This window comes from Crocuta crocuta, unplaced genomic scaffold (genome assembly GCF_008692635.1).
Source record: "Crocuta crocuta isolate KB4526 unplaced genomic scaffold, BGI_CrCroc_1.0 scaffold693, whole genome shotgun sequence".
In the NCBI taxonomy this organism is placed as follows: Eukaryota; Metazoa; Chordata; class Mammalia; order Carnivora; family Hyaenidae; genus Crocuta; species Crocuta crocuta.
The window spans coordinates 1,251,638-1,275,793 of NW_027527545.1; the positions used below are offsets into that span (position 1 = coordinate 1,251,638).

At 60.5% G+C, this 24,156-nt stretch overlaps 1 protein-coding gene across 3 annotated transcripts in view; it reads right to left on the bottom strand.

The window, feature by feature from the left end:
• Positions 1-24,156, bottom strand: part of NFIX (nuclear factor I X) — a 79,808-nt gene that overhangs the window by 6,279 nt on the left and 49,373 nt on the right. For 2 of the 3 annotated variants that reach the window (XM_077765617.1, XM_077765603.1), the window contains 7 exons: positions 13,510-13,572; positions 12,919-12,993; positions 12,447-12,567; positions 11,157-11,293; positions 8,271-8,393; positions 5,858-6,033; positions 126-273 (listed from right to left, as the gene is read on the bottom strand). In XM_077765617.1, coding sequence (XP_077621743.1) covers positions 126-273; positions 5,858-6,033; positions 8,271-8,393; positions 11,157-11,293; positions 12,447-12,567; positions 12,919-12,993; positions 13,510-13,572 — 843 coding nt within the window. The remainder of the gene's footprint in view (positions 1-125; positions 274-5,857; positions 6,034-8,270; positions 8,394-11,156; positions 11,294-12,446; positions 12,568-12,918; positions 12,994-13,509; positions 13,573-24,156) is intronic. The other variant, XM_077765611.1, reaches the window with a different exon arrangement.

Below are 24,156 nucleotides of genomic sequence, written 5' to 3' on the forward strand. Positions count from 1 at the left end.
CATGGCAGCCTGGGCCGGGGCGCTTTGGCGGTGGGCGGGGCAGGGGTCTTTCTTTTTGCAGTGGAGGCTGTTTGGATGGGCCAGGGATGCTGGGCGTTGTGGTTTCGGTTTCATCGTCCACTTACAAGGTGATGGAGGAGTCAAGGCGGCGCCGTCTGGGGCAGTGCTGGTGGATTTGGAATCAGGCATAGGAAGGGGCACAGGTCTGGCCACTGGAGGCGGCGGCGGTAGCAAAAATGACCCCGGGACTTTGCCCTGGCCGCTACCGTTGGGCTGCGAACAACATAAATAGAGTGACGCATGAAGGCACATCACACACAGACACACGCTCCCCTGCGCGGCCACGCCAGCTCGCTGCTGAGAGCCGGCGCTCCCGGTAGAAGATGCAGGATGGGGTCCTCTCCTCCGGGGCACAGGGTGGGTGAGGGTGTGAGGCTTCTATTTGGTCTCTCAGGTGTTTCTCTTTTTTTTTTTTTTTTGGTGGTCCTCTTTTGAAGTCGAGGGAGGGACGAAAGGGGGTGTCCGACGAGTGGTCTGTTATTTCTTAGGAAACATGTTTTAGGTACTAAAACATGCCACCTAGCCACATGAGCAGCTGCAGCTAGAACTCACGCTCTTGAAGACCTTCTCCCTCAGCAGGTAAGATGCACCAGCTGACCCCCCCACCTGCCCCCGGAACACACACGCATGCCTCCCTGTGTGGGCCCCTGGGGTGGGGCCAGCTGACCCAGCCAAGAACTTCAGGCCCTCCAGCGTCCACCCCACATCATGGCCTGGAGAGATGCTGGGCGCTGGGCGGAGGGGGGGCTCTCCCTTGGCTCCGGCAGCCTGACGACCCCGGGGGTGCCGGCCTATTCTCTACAGAACAGCCCGAGAGGAAAATCCATCGCTGGTCCAGTTCCCAAGAGGCTCTTTGAGAGACCCTCCCTGTACAGTGGCCTCGGAAGCCTGGGATGCCTGGTCAGCAGGCCCACTCCTTGTCTTTATTTCCTCTCTCGTGCCTCAGATTCGAGTTTCCTCCCCAGACCCGTACGTGGCCTTGGGTGCGTCAGCCTCTGGGATTCAGGGGGCGTAGGTCCCGCGGGGAGGGGCAGAGCGCGCCTCCCTGGAGCTCTGGACACACTTCTCCCGCTGCTCTGGGGAGCAGAGGTCCCCTCGACGACTACCTGCTGCCTGGGCTGGGCCAGACCTCTAAGTCCTAAACGGGACCCTGTCCCGAGGGGCAAAGCTCTGCCACGCAGCCAGCCAGGTGTGAGACCTTGGGAGGTTCCTGCGCTCCTGTTGGTGGCGGAACCCTGCGGAGTCTACTCCCTTGATGTCTCCAGAAGCCTGGATTCTGGTCCCTGGTCTCACCCGGACGAGGACAGTGAGACTCCCGAAGGGTCTCCCCTGTGCCAACCGTGTACTCATCAGCTCAGTGTCTCAGTGCTCAGCTCTGCACCAGGCACGTGACTTGTGTTGTGTCCCACCTTCCAGCCCTGGAAGGCAGAAGCCATGGCTTGGGGCAGGGACGGTGGGGCGGGTTCTGCCCCGGCAGGGGACGCTGGCACTGTCTGGAGACATTTTGGGCAGCAAAACTTGGGGGGTCGGGTCTTGGGGGTGGCGGCGGGGGCTGCTGCTACACACCCTGCAGTGCACGAGATGGCTCCCAGGATAAAGGCTCAACAATCCAATTGTTAATAGTGTCACGGGTGGGAAACCCTGATGCAAGGGAAACTCTATTCTCCCCCTTTCACAACGGGGGAAACTGAGGCTCCGTGCAGCTAAGTGGTTTATCCAAAGTCACCCAGCTGTAACTGGTGAGGCCTGAAACTCATAACCATGTCTGTCTGATTCTTGGGATCCTATGGATTCTCTCCAGCAGGCTCATCCCAACCTTCCTCTCCATATCCAAAGGTCCTCAGGCTTCTCCCCTTCCCTTCCACAGCTCCGACTGCACGTAACATAAAATACTTGCTCCCCAGTTGAGCATTCAAGGCCCATGTGGTGGAGCCCAGATGGGGTGCCTCCACCATCCATGCCCCTACACTCCCCTCCCCCCAAGTACTTCCCACTGCCGACCACCTGGGCTTCCGGGAACACAGCCTGAGCAGGAGTTGCACACGCGCTCCCTGCAGAACCCTCTGTCTACAACACCCTTTCCCATGTCCTTCAAGGCCTACCCAGAAAACACCATCCCCAACGTGGGGCCAGCAAGATACCCTAAGCCACCATCCATCTCTCTCTCTGCCCCTTTTTTCGAAGCTGCTCTTGACCTTCACTAGAGCCTCTGAAGTAGGCTGCCTCCCAGGCTCCCCAACACACCTGCAGACTCCACCTGTGTGGCCCGTGCGGCCCGTGTCAAGTCCCACCAACTGAGCTGAATCCGATAGTCCATCTGCTGCACTTGAAAGCCATCAAGCCCCGCAGCTGACTGGTGCTGGCCACGCCCTTCTGACCTCTGGCTGTTCCACCCACCACTCTTCATCTCTAATGACCAGCTAATGACCAGCACCGTGGCCCAACATCATCCCTCCAAATGGTTCCCTTGACTTGATCTTTCCTGCGCACTCAGAGGCCCCTGATGAAAGCAAGCAGGGGCTACTGGTTCCTGTTTGTGTCCTGGGCTGGACACCCTTTGCACCAGGTGTCATTTCAGAAGCAGGCAAAAGCAGAGGCCAGAGGGCAGGGGTTTCCAGCCCTGCAGGGGTGAGGCCGAAATGCAAGCGGCATCTGCCTTCCCCCCATTCCTACAGGCTGTCTGCTGCCTATCCTCCACCAGGGCAGGAGCTAGGACTATCCCAACAGATCACAGCCTCACTCCTTCACCCCAGGCCATCCTGGGCTTGGGCCCCCAAGGACCCTGGGACACGTGGCCTTCCAGGCAGCCGTTGCTCCCATAGGGTGGCCCGCGCCTCCTTCTAGTCCTCAGACCCTGTCTCCCCTCAGGAGGATCTAAATCGTTAATCGCACTTAATAAAGCCAATCCCAGCCCCATATGGCCAGACATTGAAAGCTGCTGCTGTATGACATTTAGTTTCCGGAAGTTGCTTCCAACCAGGCTAGGATGTCTCAGCTCTGATTGGGGTACGAGTTGAGGTTTTTAAAATCTCAAAGTCTTATGATTTTGTGGTGCCTTAAAACCTCACGAGTGAAGAGCTAGAAGGAACCTGGAGGCAGGGATAGCTCTTCACTCTCCTCTGACAGATGAAGGCGCAGGCCTGGCTGCTCCGTGTTGCTGGGCGAGGCCGAGCTACAACCAGTCTTCCCAGAGCCTCCCAGAGTCACGCCATCCCACCAGGCCCTGTGACTTCTCCATTGCGTTCACTCGGTGGCCTCTTCTCTCTGCCAGAAGTACAGCTAACCAGGCATTCTCCGTCTGCCCTTTGCGTCTCCTGAGTGGTATCTCCATTTGGCCTTGGCCTTTACTGATTCGGCTCTTCTCCAACAGGGCCGCGTGCTGTGGTCCAAGGATGAACACAGGCGCGCCTAGAACCCTTCTGCAAACTGTGACATTTCTGTGCGCGTGTATTTTTCTCCAAAGACGATCTGTAACTTCAGGTTCTCAAAAAGGTTAGGGATTTGCTCCTTTAGGCTTTGGATCAGTGAGTCTCAAAGCGGGGTCACCCGACCAGAAGTGGCATCACTGTGGAATTGGGAAGAAATGCAGATTCCCGGCCCCACCCTAGACCTGCTGAAGCAGGATCAGGCGAGGCCCGGGCAGCTATGCTTAGTGAGCCCTCCAGGTGACTCTCGTGCGGGCTGAGACTGAGAACCGTTGCTCTGGAGGTGGCCACGGAATGAGTGCAGCCTGGTCCTGCCACTCTGTGCCACCAGGTCAGTTGCAGAGCCCGGGACCTCTGGCTCTCTCCTCCTCCAGAGCCTGGTGGCGTCTCTAGCCTTCTCTCAGAAGCTGAGCCCCATGGAGCAGGCTCACTGAAGGCAGCCCTCCCCCCTGCCCACCCCCACCCCCTGGCTCTTGGCACAACAGGCCACAAGAGGAAACCCAGAGAGAGACTCCCCGGCCGGGCTAGACTCTCTGTTTAACCAGGGTGACTGTCTGCCCTCCTGTCTGTGGTGTTTTATCCGTGGAGCAAGCATCTGCCTTGAGAAGAAAACCTTCTGGACCAAGTAAGCCCTTAATCTTGAATGGTCAAGTCAAGGGAGTGGCTCAGGACCCAGCCATCATCAGGATGCTTAAGGATGGACTGACCCATACTCTTGAGGGTCCTGTGGGTCAGGTTTGGCTCTCTGGGCTAAACTGGTCCTTCAGGTCAGTCTCATTTGGATTCCAACCCCCAGCTGCCTCTGTGGGCAAGAAGGCAAGCAAGGTAGAGTTCCTGGCCTCTCTGATCCATATTCCAGACCCCAGGCCTCTTGGACGCTGGGACATGGGCGGGCAGCTCCCGTAGACTCTGCTGGCATCGCTGAAGGAGGTGTTATAGCCGTCGGGGGTCATGGCCACTTCTCCCTCCATGCCCCTGCGAGTGGACAGAGCTTGTCCAGAGAGGTGGGCGAGGCTCTGAGTGTGCTAAGGAGCTACAGAGCCAGCAAAAGAAGACCTCACAGGGAAAGGGAGGAAAGGAAACAAAGAAAGCGGAAGGAGGGAGGACACAAGACGGAAGAGGACTGGCTTCCGTTCTGGACAGCGAGAGCGAGGAGGCTGAGCCGTAGCCCTGCCCCTAAATCAATACACAGCGCTTAGAAAATGCCTACTCTGTCTGCACAGGGCGCCCTGAGGCAGTACTGGGCTGAGTGGCCAAGGGCCGCCCATGGCTCTCCCTGGGCTGCCTCTGGCGCGGACTTCCGAACGCCATTCCCCACCATGGCCCTTTGAGCATCCTCTCCACCTGATCTCTCACAGCCGGTTTCCTGCCTCGACCAGTTGCAGGGAGAGGAACTGGGCCTTCTCACTGCGCAGTGTGCTGCTGGGGCTCTAGAACCTTCCCAGAGGTCCAGAGACCACCCGCGTCCCAACCTGGAGCGGTCTCCCAGGGACTGAGGGGGAACCAGGGTCCCACTGAAGGGTCGCCTCTGGCCCGCCACCGTCTGGAATAACCCCTTTGCTGAGCGGCCTGTGTTTCTGCTTGTCAGTGACCGTGCCGTCGGGCTTGCCGACGGACAAGGGCAGTGGGGCGTCAGAGCTCTGTGGGGAACCAGTGTCTCCCAGGCTGAGGAGCACAAGGGCTTCGCTCCAGAACAGTGACTGATTTGGGAGCCTCTGGTTAAGAGTTCTGCCGGCAGGAGCCTCCGTGACAGCTCCTGCGGAAGGGGGCCTTTCCTCCACAAGGGCCTTCTTACCAGGAAACCATGATGGCCCCGGGGCACACCCCAGCCTGGAGACATCTTGGTCATCGGGGCTGAGAGGGGGTGATGCTGCTGGCATTGAGTGGGCAGGGGCCTCAGAGGCTGCTCAGTACCCCCCAGCGTATGGGACGGCTCCACGGAACAGAGAATGAACAGCCCCAAATGCCAACAGCGCCAAGGTTGGGAGACCTTGGTCTAGAACCTACCAAATCCTTGTAGCCCTGAGGTTTGAAGAGGGGTGTTAGGAGGTAAGGAGCCCAGGCCAGGTCGGATAGGTCATGGATACACTCCTACTGGGGGAACGGAGACCGAGGGGAGGGCAGGGAGCCCGAGCAAGTTGGGCCCAGTCACTGCCCTGCCCTTCTCTGGACTGTGACAGACAGACCCTGGCATCATACGCAGACCCCTACCCCCAGATCCAGAAGCTCGAGGTGTTTGGCACCGCTGGCTTTCTGCTGCTCCAGCCCCAGCAGGGCTCCTGGCTTTTGGACCCTCTCCCTGTGAGCCCCGAGACAGACGGACAGATGCGGAGATGAGCTGTGGCGGGGCTCCTGGGGCCCGCTGGACTCACCTGTCCGGTGGCCTGGCCCGAGCCGTCCGAGCACACAAACTGCACAAACTCCTTCAGCGAGTCCTGCCCGTGGTGGTGGTGGTAGCGGATGGTCGGGTGCGTGAAGTACGGGCTCGACTGCTGGATGATGGACGTGGAGGGGAAGTGCAGCGCTGAGGCTGTGGCCCGAGGGCTCCCTGCGCGCATGTGAGCGGGAAGAAAAGGGCATCAGGGCCTAGGAGGCAGGTGGGGGCGCGATGGACGGCAGTGGGGGGGACCGCCGGTCAGGCAGAGCACTGAGGAGCCAGAGGAAAAGGGAGAATGGGGGAGGAGCAGGGCCGGGGTGGGGAGACGGGGTGCTGGCCTCCCGTGAGACCCTTAAAGCTGTGCCAGGTAACTCAGCAACTGACGTTTTTAAAATTTATTTACTTTTTTAAAAAAGTAAATTACCTTTTAAAGTAATTTACTTGTTAAAAAAGTAACATCTTTTAAATTTATTTAAATAATCTCTACACCCAACGTGGGGCTTGAATTCATGACCCCGAGATCAAGAGCCGCAGCTCTACTGAGTCAGCCAGGTGCCCTTTTTTTAATTTGAGAGAGAGCATGCCTGCTTGCAAGCATGACTGAGGGAGGGGCAGAGGGAGAGAGAGAGACTCTTAAGCAGGCTCCACCCTCAGCGCAGAGCCCAACGCGGGGCTCGATCCCACGACCCTGGGATCATGACCTGAACCGAAATCAAGAGTGGGAGGCTTAACTGACTGAGCCACCCAGGTGCCCACGAGGTAAGTAACACTTCAGTGCAATATTTTTAAAAAGTCAAATTGGCAAACCGGGGCTTGTCAGCCAGCTGCCTGTCTACCTGTAAATACAGTTTGATTAGAACCAGGGCTGGTGTCAGAGCGACATGAACCAAGCAGGACGGGGCAAGCACAAGGCCAGTCCCCTTTTGTTTACAACATTGATCCTCGTTCGTCACATGTTTTTTGCACTGGTTTTAATTTTTAAAAATCCGACATTAAATATCATTTATCTTGACGACCAGGGATTCGGTGCCTCCTGACACTCTGCGTCACGGTGAGTACCGCACTGGCTTCACCCCGGTCCGGGGCCCAGGTGGGAGCCTGGCTGAGGGACACAGGAGGCCAACAGCTCCCGGGCTCTGGGTGGAGACAGGGCCCCTTGCCTGTGTGGGAGGCACCCCGGCTCCTGCATACAAATGACCGTGTGTCTGGCCGCCGTGCCCAGGCCCCGTTCCTGAGCACTCAGCCCCGCCGGCCTCGCACACGCACACGCGTCCTCCCTACATTCGACTCCCACCCCTGCGCAGGCCCCAGCTCTTCCCTGAGCCGAGTCCTCCCCCTCCAGCCTGTTTCCAATCAGCTCGCTCTTGCTCTCAGTTTCATTAGGGGGCTGAGGGAACTTGGCTTCTCTCTGGAGTTCATAAAAGCTGAGCCGAGCTGGGGCTGCCGCCCTCCCGCTCCCGCTGCCTGTTCGGAGGGCTGGGGTCCCCGCCCCCACCTCGCGGCCACCACCCCCTGCCCCAGCGCAGGCTGCCTCTGGGCTCTCAGCCAGGAGGCCCCGAGGAGGAAGCCGAGAGGGTAAACCTCACTCTTCTCTGCGCCCTACAGAAGGGCCCACGAGACGGCAGGCAGGCGGACACGGGGCAGGGGCTTCTTTCTGCCAGGAGGGTACCAAGGGCGGGGGAGAAACAGCCAACGGGGGAGTGGCAGGGATGAGGGCTCGGCTCCCACAACTGCCTGCCCGATTCCATCCCCTCCGGAGCACCCAGGTGTTCCCCCCGCGCCCACCGAGCCCCCTCCCCCAAGACCGAGGCGAGACAGCCCCCCACAGCAGCGGCCCGTTCCTCTCCCCGCGTTCCTCTCCCCGGAAAACAACCCAGGTGCCAGCACTCGTCCCCCGTGGCCCGGCCCTTCGCTTCCGGAGAAGGGCAGGGGGGCCCTGAGAAGGGAGCCTGGGTCCCCACGAGGGCTCTCGTCAACCTGGGCCCCCACACGGGCCCGGGCTCAGCCAGCAGCCAGGACAGAAGGGGTGAAAGGGGGGCCGTGGGAGGAGCCTGGCCCCCCCCCCCCCCGCAGCTGCAGGAGGAAAGAACTGGGCAGGAGCGGGCCTGACGCCTCGCTAGTCACGCGGCAAGTCGGAGAGGGTCTCAGGATGGGCCTGTGCCGCACAGCACACACGTGTGCACGCATCCAGGCACACATGCAAGCGCACACGCACGCGCCCGGGCACAGTTGCACACGCCGGGGGCGGGGGGTGAGAAGCTTGGGAACAAGGTGAGGGGTGCCGCCTTGGAGGGAAGGCCCGTCCCCAGGCCCTCTGCCTACGCGCTCAGGGTCACCCTAGCTCCCTGACCTGGCCCGCGGGCCCCCCGCCTCCCCCGCTGCCCCCCTCCGGGCCCCGCAGTTCTCACCTGGTCTGACTCCAGCAAGCACAGGCAGCGGGTGGTGAGTGAAAGCCATGCGCGGGGAGCTGCCCTGAGAGGAGAGGGCACTGCAGAAGTCCAGCTTTCCTGACTTCTTTAGAGAAGCCGGGCCTGGGGGGAGGAATCGGCAACACAGGGCAGGTTTAGCCGGGCCGGGGTGACAGCAAGGGCGGGCGGGAAGCCAGCGGCTAGCTCCTTCTCTCCTCGGGCCCCCTCCCGGCTGCCCCTGCCCCACCACACCCCTTCCTGCCTCCTTTGCCCAATTCCGGCTCCGACTGGCCAGCTACAGGTAGTTCTGATGGGAGAGGAAGAGGAGGGCCCTTGGGTGTGCTGGGGAGGGGATGGGCAAGGGGGCCCATCCTGCTCTCTGACGAGTGGATAAGAAGTTCAGAGGGCACAGAATGAAAGGGTGGGAGGCAGGGGCAGGGGGCAGGCAAGGTGTGCAGGGGGAGCCCTAGGGGGCCAGCTTCAGGGCCGAGGGGACCTCCAGGAAGCACGGGCTGGGATCTGTTCTGTGGGGCCTGGACTGGGGGAGGCTCTGGTAGGAAGAAGCCACCAGTCCTCAAGAGGGATCACGGGGGTGACACCGTACCGACAAGAGAGTGGGGAAGGGGCTGGAGGGCCTGGGTGGGCTCTGGGGGCAGAGCTGGACAGGAGAGGACTCCCCTGCCAGGGCATCCCGAGGACGGGACATTTCGAGGCTTTGCTCTGCTCCTTGTGCCAGAGATGGGACGGCTTTTGGGGGGTGACAGGGGCACAGAGCACACCCCATCAGAGCTCTGCCTGTACCATCCTAGATCCTGACGCCGCCAACCCAGTTCATCTCTGAGCCCAGGGCACGATGTCCAAATGATGCTATGACACAGCAGGGCCCCTGGGCCAGGTCCTCCGGGGGGGGTCTGTCCCCGGTCCTGGGCTGAGCCCTGAGGCCGTGCCCAGGGCTGGGAGGGTAAGAGGTGGAGCAGGTCTCCAGAGCTGCCATCTCAGACGCACAGGATCTGTTTGGATGGGGGGTAAGGGGGCTGCAGGCTTAACTGCAGAGGGAGGCGGGGGGGGAGGGCGGCCTCCCAGCCGCCAGCAGAGGTGTTATCTGGCAGCAGCTGTGTGCCACCTGATAGCTGGCACGGTGAGGGGGTGGGGAGCACCCCTGCCAGCTGTGCACAGCTGTCCCCGTGGCCGCACAGCGCCTCCCCAGCTGTTCCCTGTCCTGCAGCTGGGCTGCTTAATTGGCGATTTGTCGCAGCACAGGGAAGCAACACAGTGGGGTGGGGGAGGCGGGCATGGAGGAGAAGAGGGGAAGCGGGGAGCCACGGGTGCTGCAGGAGGATGCTGGGGCCGTGCGCGGCATGACAGCTGGAAGGAGCAGGGACGGCAGGCACCAGAGCAGACAGCCGAGAAGAGAGCGGGAGCCAGGGAGCGGACATGTCCTTGGGAACCAGGTCTGGGCAGAGGGACCCGGGGGCTGAGCCCCAGGACACAGCTGTGTGGATGTGGCTCTCAAGGCACCGGAGTCCTTGAGGGGACAGTCACTTAACTGAGGCCCTGGCTGGGGAGTCTTCAGGGCCTTTTCAACCCCTTCTCTCTCCCCCGGAGAAGCATCTGGGCTGTGCTGGCCACGAGGAAACCCTGGGAGAGGCACCCAAAGACTTGCAGGGAGCTGTCCCCCAGAGGGGAGCTTCACAGTGGTTACGGTGCCCCCTGTTCCACTTCTGCCTTCCCCCCCAGGGAGCCTGTGTCTGGGCAGCAGGAAAGCAGGAGCACCTCCCCACCCCTCTGCCTTGTGTCCCCCAGTTCCTGCCCCTGTCCATCCACTTGGCCCATCTCTGTGGAGACACTTCTGGAAAACACCAGGCAAAGGGGACATCGGGTCAGACCCTCCTCTTGCGGCTTTGAGGGCAAAGCCCCGGGCCTGACCAGAGCAGACGTGCCCCGTGTACAACCCCCACATGTGGGTCACACTCTCTGGCCCAAGAAGCCCGGGCCTCGAGAATACACGCAGGTTGTACCACCAGTGGGTCAGGCAGAAACATCCTGCAGCCGGCCTCCTCATCCATTTATACGTGCACGCACACACACACGTGCCAGCGCACACGTGCACACACTTGCCCTCCCTTCCATCTGGGCTCTCTGGGCCTGCTCACATCTCCCGTCTCCCAGCAAGACCGGATGTGAAGGTGGGTCACTTCACCGAGAAAGGGGTGGTTAGGGCGTGTTGAGAGGACTGGGCTAGCTTCCCTTAGACCTTCGCCCTTCCCTACCTTTCCTGCGGGACTGGGAAACGACTCTGGTCATTCTTCCCTAGGCTCTGCTCCTCTCCGTGACGCTGGGCCCGTCAGACCAATGGTTCTCAACTCAGGAGGATTCTGATCTCCTCTCCCCTATGCCGGAGGATGCTCAGTAACGTCCAGAGACATTTTTGGTCATTATGCTTTGGGGAGGACGGGGCAGTTGCCACTGGCTGGTGGGTGGAGGCCAGGGCCACTGCTCGATGGCCTACAGTGCACAGGATGGCCCACCGTGGAGAATGATGTGGCCCCAAATGTCAATAGTGCCCAGTCAATAAACCAGAAACTGCTTTAAACCACGTGGACCACAGAGCCAGGGCATCCTAGGGGGCCGAGGAGGCTCGGCGTCGGGGACCTCTGCTTCGATGCCCCCACATTTGTGGGCTCTGCTGCCGATTCAGTGACAGCCCCGCTCCCCGCCTCTGCTCCCTCCTTTGGCCTGGTCCACCCTCCTCTGGAAGATCAGGAGGCAAGAAGACAAGTAGTGCCGCCCACAGCAGGGGAAGCAGAGGGAGGCCGGCCAGGTAAATGGAGAGGGACGGAGAGGCCCTTGCTGCCCTGCGCTGGGTGGGCCTTGCGGCACCCATACCTGCATCCACATCGTTGGGCCACCCACTGGACTGGCTGCTGCCGGCTGCCGGGGAGCGGCCTGTGCCGGGATAGAAGACATCATCGACGGGGCTCTCCATCTCGCTGTCATCGATGGACTTGGGGCGCTTGGTGGTGCTGGGGAAGAGGACAGGGATCAGGTTGGATGAGGGAAGACAAACGGACGTGCCAGTACCCAAACCGCTCCCCAGTGTGCACTGATGACCCGCCGTGTGGGGAGCGTGGCTTGACGACAGCAGCAGTTCCGAGCACTCGCTGCGTACCCCCCGCCCCGGGACTAGCCTGGCCCTAGAATCCCTGGGGACCCCACCCGTCTTCTGCTCCTCCTCCTCCAGCCCCTTCCCAGTCTGTGATTCCAGCATCTGCTGAGCTGTCCAAGTCAAAGAGGGGGCACCCCCCCCCGACTGCTTCTGTGGCCCCACCTTCTACTTCCCATCAGTTCCCAGGGCCAGGGTAAGTCGAGAGGCACTTGCCAGGGACAAAAAAAATGCCAAGGAAGTTACAAAATTCAGAGATCAAGATACTATGTTCTTTTATATTAAAATATTACTAATACAAAAACATTATAGTATCATAACGTGACAAATAAAAACAAACACCAAAAACCTCACAATGAACCAAATGCTCAAGTCTTTTTGTGTAAAAAGCACAGGATCCCTTCCTGCCCCTGACAAGGGCTGAATGTGCCCACCTCCCAAACACCTCTCAGCTCCATCCCTCCCTCTCATGCCACTGCCCCACCCACGAGGCCCTCCTCACCCCTGCCTGCTGGGAGGGCCTCCACTTGGCTGTCAGCCCCACGCATACGTGCTGCTGCTAGGGGGACTTTCTAGAACACACATCCCAGCACCTGCTGCTTAAAACCTAAAACCCTTCCATGGGTTTTAGGTCGAAACACCTTCTTCTGGCCTCCAAAGCCCTCTTTAGGGGTCCCACCCGGATGTCCATCCTTGGCTGGGATGGAGGCTCCTCTGGGTTCAAATGTCACTTGCCCAAGAGAGAGGCCTTCTTAGCTCACCACTGGGAGGGCCTTCCAGGCAGAGCTGCGCCCTGTTTGGGCTTGTGTCCCCAGAGCCAAATGCCCAGCGCCAGCACAAAGCAGGAAGCTCAGGGGCTTGGGAGCATGCTGGGCCCAGCCTGCTCTGGAGTCAACACCCTCAACAGGGGGTGACCTTCTAAAGCACCCAGGCCTTGGAGGTACAGCTGCCTGCAGCACCCGAGCCAGCTCGGGGGAGGGGAGGGGAGGGGAGGGCCGGAGCCCTGGGCTCACCTGGTGGAAGGAGGGGAGGTGATGGACCGCCGCCCCAGGGTCACCTGGTTTATGTTGTAGTAGCTGGGACTCTCCAGGTCCGCCAGTGAGAAGTTGGGCCCTGATGCTGTTGCAACAGGAGCTGGGAGAGGGCGAGAAGGCGAGAAGGTTTGGAAGGTGTGGAAGGCCCTACGGGGCCTGTTTTGTTGTCATGCGCAGCTCCCCAGAAGCTTCCTCCTGGAAGGGGGTCTTTGGGGAGGAGCCCTTGGTTGTGATCTCTGTCCTCCAAAATAGTGGAGATGAGAGACAGGGCTCTCTGGGCACCTCAGCCCCACCCAGCCCAGTGTCAATGGGCACAGTGTCCCAGGAAGTCCTGTCTGCCCCTACTTAGACCCCACCAGCGGGGAGGGGGTGCACATAGGGTCCAAGTCCCACCTCCTTACACTCCCAATCTGTTTTGCTCAGCCCCGGCTGGAAGAAAGAACTCACTTACTCTGTGATACTCTCACCAGCTCCGTCACATTCCAGACCCCGGAAGTCACAAAACAGTCCTGGAAACTTAAGTGCCCTGGAGGGTGGAAAGGACAAGGGAGTGAGTCAGGCAAGGCTCGGAGGGGCTGCCTGCCTGCTTCCCTAAAGCTCTCCTCACTCTTGCTTTGACTCGCTTCCTCCCAAGCCTCATGTTCCGGACACAGGCTGGCCCTCGGGGCCCTCAGGTCTCCACAGGGGCTGAGCACGCTTCAGGGGAGCCCCCACCCCTTGGACATCAGCTGAGGTCCGGCTGAGGAGCAGCTGAGTAAAGGGGGAGAAACGGGGGCAGAGGGGAGGCCAGGTCGGCCAGGGTGTGGGAGGGCAGAGGGGAGCAATGGGGGAGGGCAGGCCAAAGAAGCTAGGCACGGGCCCCCAGGGGGTGTGTGGAGGGGTACGGGCCCCCGGGGGGAGGGGTGTGGAGGGGCACGGGCCCCCGGGGGGAGTGTGGAGGGGCACGGGCCCCTGGGTGTTGTGGAGGGGCGCAGACCCCAGGGGGAGGGGGTGTGGAGGGGCACGGGCCCCCAGGGGGTGTGTGGAGGGGTACNGCACTGACCGTTGGGCAGTGGTTTGATGTCCGCATCTCCTTGCTGGTTTGAACTATCTGATTGTCCGGATTCTGCGGGAGACACAAAGGGGAGACTAGGTCAAGATCAGAGGGCCCCACAAGCGACAGCCGAGAAGCTGCCCCTTCGGCCCCGTGAACACCTTCACGGCCCCCTCTCGTCGGAGGGGCGCGGCCTGGGGAGACCTGAAGAGAGGAGGACGGAAGTACTACTGACACAGGAACCAGATCACTCTCCACAGCGGGGCATCCTGGGCACGGCCCTGGCCTCCACAAACCAGATTCCAGTAGCACCCCGGGTGATGACCAAAGCTGTCGCCAGACACTGCCCCATGCACCCCGGGGGCAAAGTCGCCCTCAAGTGGGAGGCAATGGCTGAGAGTCAGGGCAAGGAGGGTGCCTGTGAAGGAAGCCAGTGACCACCTCCCCGCACAGCTGGGATGAACCCAAGGGTCCCCCATCCTCCCCTCAGCTCAAGCTCCCAGAGGAGCAGCCCCGTCCTTCTCTCACTTCATTAATTACAGCCATTCCTGTCAGCCTGACCCCCCCCCCTCACCTTTATGCTTACAGGCAGTGCCTGGCAACACAGAGGGGGGAGGTTTGCCCTAACGCTGTCGCCCGCTCTGTGCCAGCCTGTCTGGGCTGTCTCATGCCCCAGTGCCACAGCTGCTTAGAGGGAGCCCCGAGACAAGGGCCCATTGTGCGGTGGGAGCTCACAGAGGGCCGGGGCAGGGTGGAGCGTGTGTGTGAATATTTTGCTGAGCCTGGGAAAGCCCCCCCCCCGCCCCCGCCCCCCAGGTCCTCAAAGCTTTGTGTGCCGGGGGCACAATGGGGACCTCCAAAGTGCCTGCCCAGGCACGACAGCTGGCGAGAGGGTGGCAGAGGGGGGCCAGGGCAGGTTGAGGGGCAGGAGGGAGACAGGCATTTGGTAAAGAAAGGGCTGCTCACAAGAGGATGACGTGGGGGTGGCATCAGGAAACCGTGCCCTGGTATCAGCCAGGGCTTTGCCCAACTCTTTGGCCCTGCCCCCTGGGTCTCTCCCACCACCCCAAGGTCAGCCTACCGGCCAGAGAGTCCACCCTTCGCTGGCCTCACAGCCAGGCGGCTCACACTGGGTAGTGACCGGCAAGGAAGGTCCTAAAGAAGACGACGTGGGCCCAAGAGATTGCAGCAGGGTGTCCTGGGCCACTCAGGAGGGACGGAAGAGTGATGGTCACAGGGGCTGGTGAGAACAGCATCCCTATGGGAGTGAAGGCCCAGCCTTGGCTCAGGCCAAGTTCTTGGTCACCTGCCTCAATGTGACCAATGGGCAAGGACAGGCTGCCTACAGGACAGTTTTAGGCCCCACTTCCTCCATTCTTTACCTGTTCAGTTTATTTTTTTAATTCCAAAAAATAATAATAAATCTTGTCACAAATCAAAAAACCAGAGAGGTTTACAAGGAAAGTGCTAAGGCCGTTCCCTCGCCCCCTCCAGATTAGGGCTCAGCCTTCCACACCTCCCCTCGTGCTCACCCCTGCGGTGTGTTCAGGGATGGCGATTCCTATCCCAGGCCATCTCTTCGCCCTGCCGGGTCTCCCCCCACACCCCCAGGAGGGCAACCTTCCTGTGCCACGGTGCCTTGTGGGTATGATTTTTGTCATTCTCTCACCTTGGCCTATGCCCGGCTATCTGGGCCTGATTTCAACCCCCAGCTTGTCCAGGAAGGAGCAGGTGAGGGGCTGAGGGGGTGGGTGGACGGCCCAGTGGAGAACCTTCCCGGACTGGCACCCCGAGCCTGCTCCCTCTCCCAGGCCTGCCCTCTCCTCCGTTCAAAACTTAGGAAGGGCGCAGCCTAGGACCGGCACACGGAGCCTGCTGAGGGGCACAGACTCCGGGCTCTGCCGCCCGGGAGCCCCTGCTACTGACCCCACCCATCCTGGGACCAACTCGTTCCCCGCCAGCCTTCCGGGCCTGGGCCGGTGGAGTTGGAGGAGACAGAGGAGTCCCCCCATGGGTGTGGTCCCAGGGCCCCTGAAAATGGCCACGTGGAGGCAGAAAGCCGCGCGCATGCGCACATCCAGCCCAAGGACAGAAAGGCTAGAGGGAACCCGACAAAGAGATGGAGATGGGCCAGCGACGAAGGCAGAGACAAATGGGGCTCCAGGAGAGCGCGATAGACAGGAAATCCTTCTAAACCAGGACACTGCCCCGAACCGTTACTGCTGTTATTACTATTAGCCTGATGCAAAGGAGCGAGCGGGAGCGAGGACCCAGCGCGGGCGAGGCCCGCTGCCACGCGCCTCCAGGCGCTGCTGGCAGCCATTTTAGCCCTTGGCAGCCATCTTACGGCTGNCCGCCCCCCCACCCCCCCCCCGCCGGCCCCCGGCATGCTCAGCTCAGCTCCAGGACAAAAGGCAGAAACACTGGAAATCTGGACCCAGGCTCGGAGGCTCAGGAGGCAGCCCTGCAGCATGGGCAGCTCTGGCCAGGGCCCCACCGTCCTCCTCTAGCAGCGCCCCCTTCGTCCTCCGGGCCAGCACCCAGCAGAAGGGGAAGAGAGGGTTAAGGCAGGGGCCCTAGGGACACCATGGCAGCCGAAGCCATCCCCAGGCCCAGGGGCTCAACGAGGAGCCCTGCCCTGACAGGACAGTAAGGGACATGATGGGGGCAGGCCCCCGTGCACCCAGTGGGCTTAGGGGTGCGTGCGCCTTGGACGGACAGGGGCAGGGGGCTGGCAGGAACCCATATGGCAGATGCGGGGCCCAAACAGGCCACCGGGCCCTGGTGGACAGGCTTCCACCCCAGGGACGGGAGCCAGCTGGGCCAGCCTTCGTGGGCCCTTTGGGGAGCCGTGCCTGGAGGTCGGGGCCTGCCCCAGGCCACCTTCTGGGATCAGAAGCCCTCTGGGATCAGGCTAGCACACCAAGGGAGCACAGCACCCCAGCATCTTGACTCCCTTCCCTGTTGGGCTCCCTGGGGGAGGGGATAACCCCAGGCCTCAGGACAGACAGGAGGAAGGTCCCTTTATGACACCCCTCCCCACACCCCGCCTCATGGCTGCTCAGCTTTTATCTGGCAGAATGGGGCTTATCAGAGCCACCAGCTGAACAAACATACAAATCCACGGTTAGTGAGAAAAAACCCTCTGCCTGAACTCTTTATCTCCTGTTCACAGGCCCCACGCGCTGCCCCCTGCCAACAGCACAGGAGGAGACCTGACTGCTGTGCCGCAGGGGCTCCTCTCTCCACGGCCCCCCTTCTCCCCTCGCCCCCGACCCAGATCAGGGTGGCTCTCCCCTGGCAGTCCCTGCCGGGCCGGTCTGCATGAGTGAGTTGCTGCCGCACGGGAGCCCCCTCCAGTGTGTTCTTCCTCGCCAGGGATAATGGGCCAGCTGGTGGCCTGTGGGCCAGTGGAGGGGCAGGGACAGGGTTGGCTAGCACAAGGCAGACAGGTGCCCAGCTCCATCTTTTACCCTCCCTCCCCCAACCAGCCAGGCCCCCCCCCCCAAAGGCCATCACTCTGATTCCCCAGGCTCCAGGGCCACATCCCCCAGAAGCCTTTCTGGCCTCACCTCTCCTCAGCCTGGTTGCCAGTGCAGTGGGGACCCTAAGTGCACACCCCCAATTCAGGGCCACCCTGACCAAGGTCGGCAGAGCAGCCCTAACCCCTCTGCCTACACCTCTCTGCAGAGACTACTGCTGCCTCCACACCCTAGAGACTGGAGATGCGACAGAGCCGCCAGGGGCAGCACTACCTGCTCTTGGCTGTGACACAGCTCAACCTTTCCCTCTATCCTGGCGCTGAGGACCAGAAAGCAACGTCTCTGGTTTTAGGCTTTTTTACATGAGGCCTATCAGACACAGTCCCCTAAGAACGGTCCAGCCACGGTGTCTGATGCCCTGGGATGGATGCCCTGGGCAGGCAGGCAGCAGGGCCCCTGAGCCGGAGCCAGGTTTGGGGATGGAGAGAATCTCGGAGCTCACGGCTTATTCTTCCTGCTGGCGAGGGTTACGCCAGCTCAGGTCACCCACAGGGACATGCTCTGCTGACTGCCCTTCTGCTTGGGACCTGGGCTACTCGTGTGACCCACATCTTTGAGGCAGAGGCCACCTCCAGGAGCGAGAGCCAGTGTGGAGGCTTCCGGAAGGGAGGATTATGAGAGGCAGGTGACAGATGTGGACTCTGTCTCAGCATGGCTCCTGGGTCTGGGGCTACTCCCCATGCATCTGCACACAGGTCATCGGTCACCCCCCTGTACCAATGGCTTGTGGCCTCTGCAATGCCCAGACCCGGGCCAAGCTTGGCCAGCAGTCGGCAGGCAGCGTGGACCCCTCTCTTCCTTAGGTCCTTTCATAATCCCCGGAAGAGCCACGAAGCTCCCCCTCCAGCTCTGCCTCTCTCAGCCCTGCACCAGCTCTACCTTCTCAGCCCTTGACGCCCCACTACTTCCTTGACTGAGCTCTTGGAATCCCATTTCTGGTCTCGTTTTTCTCCGTCTTGGCTCAGCGCTCCTCTCTGTCCTTCCTTCTCCTTCACCTTCCCTCTCTCCAGCTCTCTTTCCTCTCCTGACCTTGCCTGCTTCTGTGTGCGTGTGCGTGTGTGTATCCAAGAGGGACACCTCACTGGAGCTCTGGAGGGGAAGCTTTAGCAGCCGGAAGAGCCCAGTGTGGCATGCGAACCCCAAGTGACAGCACGTTGTATGTGTGTATGTATATTTCCAGCCACAGACGGGGAGGTATTTATGGCTCCCACTAGGTGAAGGAGGAATTCCTGCTTCGCTGCAGGGAACACTCGGCCTCAGCTCCCACCCGAAACAAACTCTCTCTGCGACAGGGGCCGCATGTAACTTGCTGGCCGGCTGCCTCCACGCACATCACTGACAGAGTGAGCTCCTAGGTGGCCAAGAGAGGCGGAAAGACCCAGCTCAACCACACCCACACGTGCGTGTACTGAGGCAAGCACAGTCACATGTGCACACGCTTGGACAGACAACCAGCAATTTCCGGTGCCCGGTAGGGGCAGGAGCAGACGATGCACTCAGAACGTGGTCCCACCTCTAGCTCTGCTGGACCTCTGACCTTTGGGGGCTAGAGAGGACAAGCCTCAGGGTTTGTGGTTTGCTTGCCCTGCCCCTGGCTTTCTCCAGGCCTGAGGTTCCAGAAGCAGGTGGGGGTGTACGCTGTTCTGAGGGGGGGAGGCATCCTCTGAAGGGCCGAGACAATCCAGGAGCTGACCCTGGCCCTCCCCTGCGTGGCGCTCCCCTCCCCCTCACCATCTCCCCCCTCCTCTGTGATTCCGGAGCATCCAGGGCACTGGAAACCCAATCTCAAGGGGAGCCAGAGGCCTGGCCTGCAGCAATCAGGGCTGGAGAATGTAACTATTGTGCCTCTTGAAACCTAAGTCTGAGAATCTGAGACACCCTGAGGAGGGGAGCGGTGGACGGATGGGGGGCTAGGGAGACGGGTCACAGAGGGGTTCTCCCCATCTCTGCAAACTGGAGACCCACGGACCGAGGAAGCCCTTGGTAGTGTAGGGCAGCCAGAGGGCAAAGAGGGGAGGGGCCCGGCGCGGGCCAGGCCCAGGGGGGCTTCTAGGATCTTTCCTTCCTTTTCTCCACCCTGCGCTCCAGCCCACTCTTGCGTGCGCATACACACGGGCCCCAGAGCCGTCCTGAGGATTACCCCTCTCCTGTCACCCCTAGAGCCCCACATGGGGGGAGACAGAAGCATGACCAGGGAGCACAGCCCCGAAGGTCTGGGCAGGGGTGCAGCCAGGGGCAGGACGGGCACACATGTCACCCCCTCATCACTTTCACCTCTCTGTTCCTTGTTCCCCCTCTACTCATGGATCTGAAGGGGCTTGAGCCTTTGACCTGAGTCACCTGCGCAGGGGAGGAAGGTTGCGTGCCAGACACACCTGCATCCTCTAGACCTGCTCTGGCTGCGCCTCCTGAGGCCTGAGCTCTAGAAGGCTATGAAGGGTGGGTGGGGCAGGGACAACAGATCAGGCCGCAGGGAATAGCTGGATGGGACATTCCAGTCTCAGGGCCTGGCAGCAAAGCCCTACCTTTTCCACCCCCACCCACCCTGCCCCCACCAGTGCCGTCTGTGGTCCTGTCCTCCAGGAGCGAGCGCCAGATCCGGCTGCTGCAGGGCTCAGCACCCAGCAGCGGGACAGCCGGAGGGAGAAGGTAAGTCGGTGGGCTCATCTGGTGCCCAAGAGACCGGGAGAATGGGCTCCAAAGGCTGACTTCAGGCAAGGCGCCCTGGTGCCTTTGGGTGCTCCCCTGGTGTGAGCTGCTCAGCGTTCTCCGCCCCGCACCCGATGGGAGAATCTTCCTTAGCACTGCCCCAGCCCAGGAAGAACTAGAGAGGGGCCTGGTCACTGAAGCCCAGGGGAACTGGCTGCCCAACTGCTGACTCCAAGGAAGGACAGACAATGGCCAATAAAGGAGAGAGGAGGAAGGAGGCGGTGCAGGGCACAGCACCTGGCGGGTGGATGGAGGGGCAAGCCCAGGGCGGTGAGCCGGTCAGGGCCTCTCCAAGCCCAACAGCGCTGAGAGACACAGGCGGGCCTGCGGGCTCATCCGGGGTCTGCCCTTTGCAGGGGACCCAGCATCACCCTGCAGCACCTCAGACATCAATGCTCCATGGCTCTCTGTGAACAAGCAGACCCAGTGCCTTGCAGTAACACCATCTGGGATGTTCCAGAGGTGCCCAGGGGCTAGGAAACCCCATCAGACCAGAATTCCTGCCAGACAGGGACTGGGGGTGAGGTGGCCACTACCGAAGAAGCCAAAGGGAAGGACCCCTGGGGAGGAGGGAGGCAGGAGCCAGGCCCTGGCCCACCTTTGCCCAGAGCCTTCCCTTGGCCTATCTAGGGAGATGTCCTTGGTCTGGACTCCATGTCTGCTCTGGGTGGGGGGCTCACCCCAGCAAAGAGGGGGTGACAGGGGCACACCAAGGGCAGGAGGGATAGAGGTGGACATCCAGCGACAGTGGAAAGGGGTTCCTCTTGAGGTCACATCCATGTTCTAGAACCTACCAGCCCAGGGACCTTGGCTAAGTTCTGAGCTGTTCCTTCCTCTGTCAAGTGCAGATGCCACCCACCACCTAGGGTGCTTGGGCGAGGAAAATGAGGGAGCAGGTAAAAGGTGCTTCACCTCCATTAGCTGAAACTCTGCTCCTCCTCCTCCTGCTCCGCGCACGGGCTGGCCCTCAGCTCCCTGCCCTCTGGAGCACGTACTCCTTATGACACATTAAATATGCCCTAGATTACTATTTTTTGGTGTCTTGTCCCAGAGAACACAGCCAGGAAGCCGAAGGGCTCCCTCAGGGCCTGGCCCATTCCCATCTGCAAAGAGGGCAGAGAGGTTTCTTTGGAAATAAAAGAGCGGGATGCCTTCTACAGGCATGTCCCTTGCCAGAGTCCGCGGCCACGGTAGTTGCTCTCGGGATGGCCACCACATTGGAAATCCCCTTACCCGGGGGATGGGTAAGGCCAACAGGAAGGGGGAGAAAATGCTTGTGCCCCTGGATTCTGAGGACGCTGGGCCCTAGGCCCTGCCTGTCCCAGCCCAGCCCTAAGGGTGGAGAGAGCTGAGGACCCCAGAAGCACAGGTGCCGCCCCACGGGTGCCGGCTACCTCTCTTGGGAGCACCGGCTGCTGCCACGACTCAGCCACCGGCTGCAGCCAACATTTCCGGGAGGGCCTGGGGCCAGGAGTCCCGTAATAGCGGGGTCCAGAAAAGTGGCCCCCAGCCCCTAAAGCTTCTGTCCCCTCCTCAGCCTGAAAGAAACTGACAGTGGACCCAGCCACCAAGAAAAGATGGGCCCTGAGGAGGGTGTGCCCCCATGCAGGCTAGGGGCACGCGGAGCTGCTCCCCCACCCCCACCCACTCTCTCTATTTCCAGCGCTGCCCTTTCTGGCCCTTTGAGCTGCCCAGGCCAGGCCTGGCCAGACAACTGCCCCCACCTCCAGCTGCTCTTAGGACTATTAATAGTGTCCCCACCTCCCAGGGTCAGGCATCATCCTCCCCCCATCCCCCAAATACACTTGCCCTTGGTCTAATTATTTGTAAAGGTACAGAGTCCTCTGGGCACTAATGCCAACCAGGGGTGAGAAGCGGGGTACAGAAGCTCTGGAGGCTACTCGAGGGACATACCTGGCCCAAGTGGGAGTTTGGGAAAAGGAGGGAAGGAATCAGTGAACCCCAGAGCAAGAGAATGGCAGAAAGACAAAATTAAAACTAAAAGAGATGGAGCGCCTAAGTGGCTCAGTCATTTAAGCGTCCAGCTTTGGCTCAGGTCATGATCTCACGGTTCGTGGGTTCGAGGCCTGGGTTGGGCTCTGTGCTGACGGCTAGCTCAGAGCCTGGAGCCTGCTTCTGATTCTGTGTCTCCCTCTCTCTCTCTGACCCTCCCCTGCTCATGCTGTCTCTCTCTCTCAAAAATAAATAAAACATTTTTTTAAATTAAAAAAAAAAAAACTAAGAGAGGAAGAGGCCAAGACAGAAAATCAGAACCAAAGCAAAGCAGTTCAAAACAAGGCTACAGTAGAAAGAATCCGAGAAGTAGTAGGTTCCAAGAGGGAGGAAAAAGGGAAGAAGGCAGAGAGAGAAAAAGTAAAGGAGGAAATGACTCCTTTAAAAAAAAAGGGGGGGGGGAACCTTTCCTGAAAATCCTCAGCGGGGGCTTCATAACCTCACACGTGCTGCGTGCGGCCCACAGTCAGCATCTGACAGAGGGCACTCATCAGGGTGAGGGATGGGAGAGACCCCAGGCCGACGAGCCTCTGCCCATACGCCCTTGCGATGTTCCGGGGAAGGGAGGGGAAGCAAAGAATGAGAAGAAGAGGCAGAAAAGGAACACTTGCCCAGGAAAAGAAGGTGGGAGAAGCGGGTCCATACAGAGAGGAAAGTTCTGCTCAGCCCTGGGCAGGACAAGCCTCCTGCACGGGGAGTCTCCTTACCTACAGAAAGACGGACAGGCTGGTCAGAAGATGGTGAGGATGGGCAACACTAGGACTCCCTGGCCTCCTCGTGGTCCATGCTACCTCTCTCTCTATGGCCATGAGCACAGTCCTACCCCACCTGCCCCCCTTTCCTAAGGGGAATCCAGGGGGCCTGGGGAAGGAGAACCCACCTAAGAGAGAGCAGGCCGAGGCCACCTGCCTCCCACCCTCAGGTACTCTAACTTCCTCAGCCCCCGAGGGGCAGCACTGACACTCAGGCTGGTGACTCCAAAGGAGCTTCTTTAACCAAGGACATGCCTTCTGTGGGGAGACAGACTTGGGCCCATGGAAGGGCAGCAAACGCAAGCATCTACCACAACCAAATATCTACGTGGAGAACTTCTGCCTGGAGCCTGGAGGCCAAGTAGCCCTTCCTTCAAATCCCATCCCCACTGGGAGCCTCTGGCCGGGCCAGGGCTGGCGGAGTGCAAAAGTCTGGTTTGGAGGGCTCAAGAGCCCCGCAGACTTGGCCACCAGACCTCCCAGGCCAGGGCTTCCTGGATGGGAGCACCCCACCAGACCATCATCCCCTTGGAGTCAAGGCCTCTCAGTGTTTTGTTCACTACTATATCCACCACACCTGGAAGTGCAGTTGGGAGTGGATAACAAGACTCTAAATAGATCCTTCTAGGTCCTTCTTCCAACCATAGCTGCACTGACCCGCCAGGGGACGGAAGTACCAGCTGCTGGGCACCTTCCACTTCCCAAGAGAAAGCTTTTCCTTCAGGTCCATCCTTGACACTCTATACCCCCAGGAACTGATGTGGAAACCCCCGTGCCACTAATTCCCCTGCAGAGCCCAGTTGGGCCCGGAGTGCAGGATTTGGCCACATACCCCCCATGCCTGAGGGCTTGACTGACCAAAGGATGCAGAGTGTCCTTGTGGAGGGCAGGACAGGGAGACAGCTTGCAAGCTTGCTCTGCTCCCCACTCCCCAACCCCAGGGCCTTAAGGCAGCCACTGTCCCAAGCTGTCCAGATAAGACATGAAGAATTTGGGCCTTTGACTCAAAATCTCCAACATACAGCCCTGAAAGCCCAGGCTGGGTTGAATAAGTGGGGTAGGCAGGTGGCCTCCCGGGGAGGGGGTGGGGGGAGTTTAAACAGCTCAGGGTGCCAGGAGCTCTGGGCCTGGACCTGCTGTCATTAGGCACCCGGTGGCCTCCCAGGCCTCCTCTCCTTCCCTGAGCAACACATGCCAGACTTGCCTCAACCCAGTGAGCTGTGAGCAGGGGTTTCACAGAGAAGACCCGATGGTTTCATACTCTCTAAAGCGCCAGACACACGTAAGGAAGGCACAGATGGGGCAAGGAGGTCAGCTTCCAGGACCCTGTATCTCAGCTTTGCTATGACCCTGAACAGCGGCTCGAGGGGCATCTTCCAGAAGCTCGGACCTGCACACAGTACTGGGGCTGGCCCTGGCCACCTGTCAAGGGGCAGCTACAGACTCTGGGCTGGGATAGTCTGGGCTGCTAGATATCGACCCTCCAGGTTGGCAGGTGCCGAATTCCACAGTGACAATGCCCTGAAGGACCAGATGGGGCTTTCCAGAGAGCCGGGCAGCTGGGCTCAGGGGCCGCACCCCGGGGGAACGGCGCGCGGCACTCCCAGACGCCGCAGCTAGGTGGCGCAGCTAGTTAACAC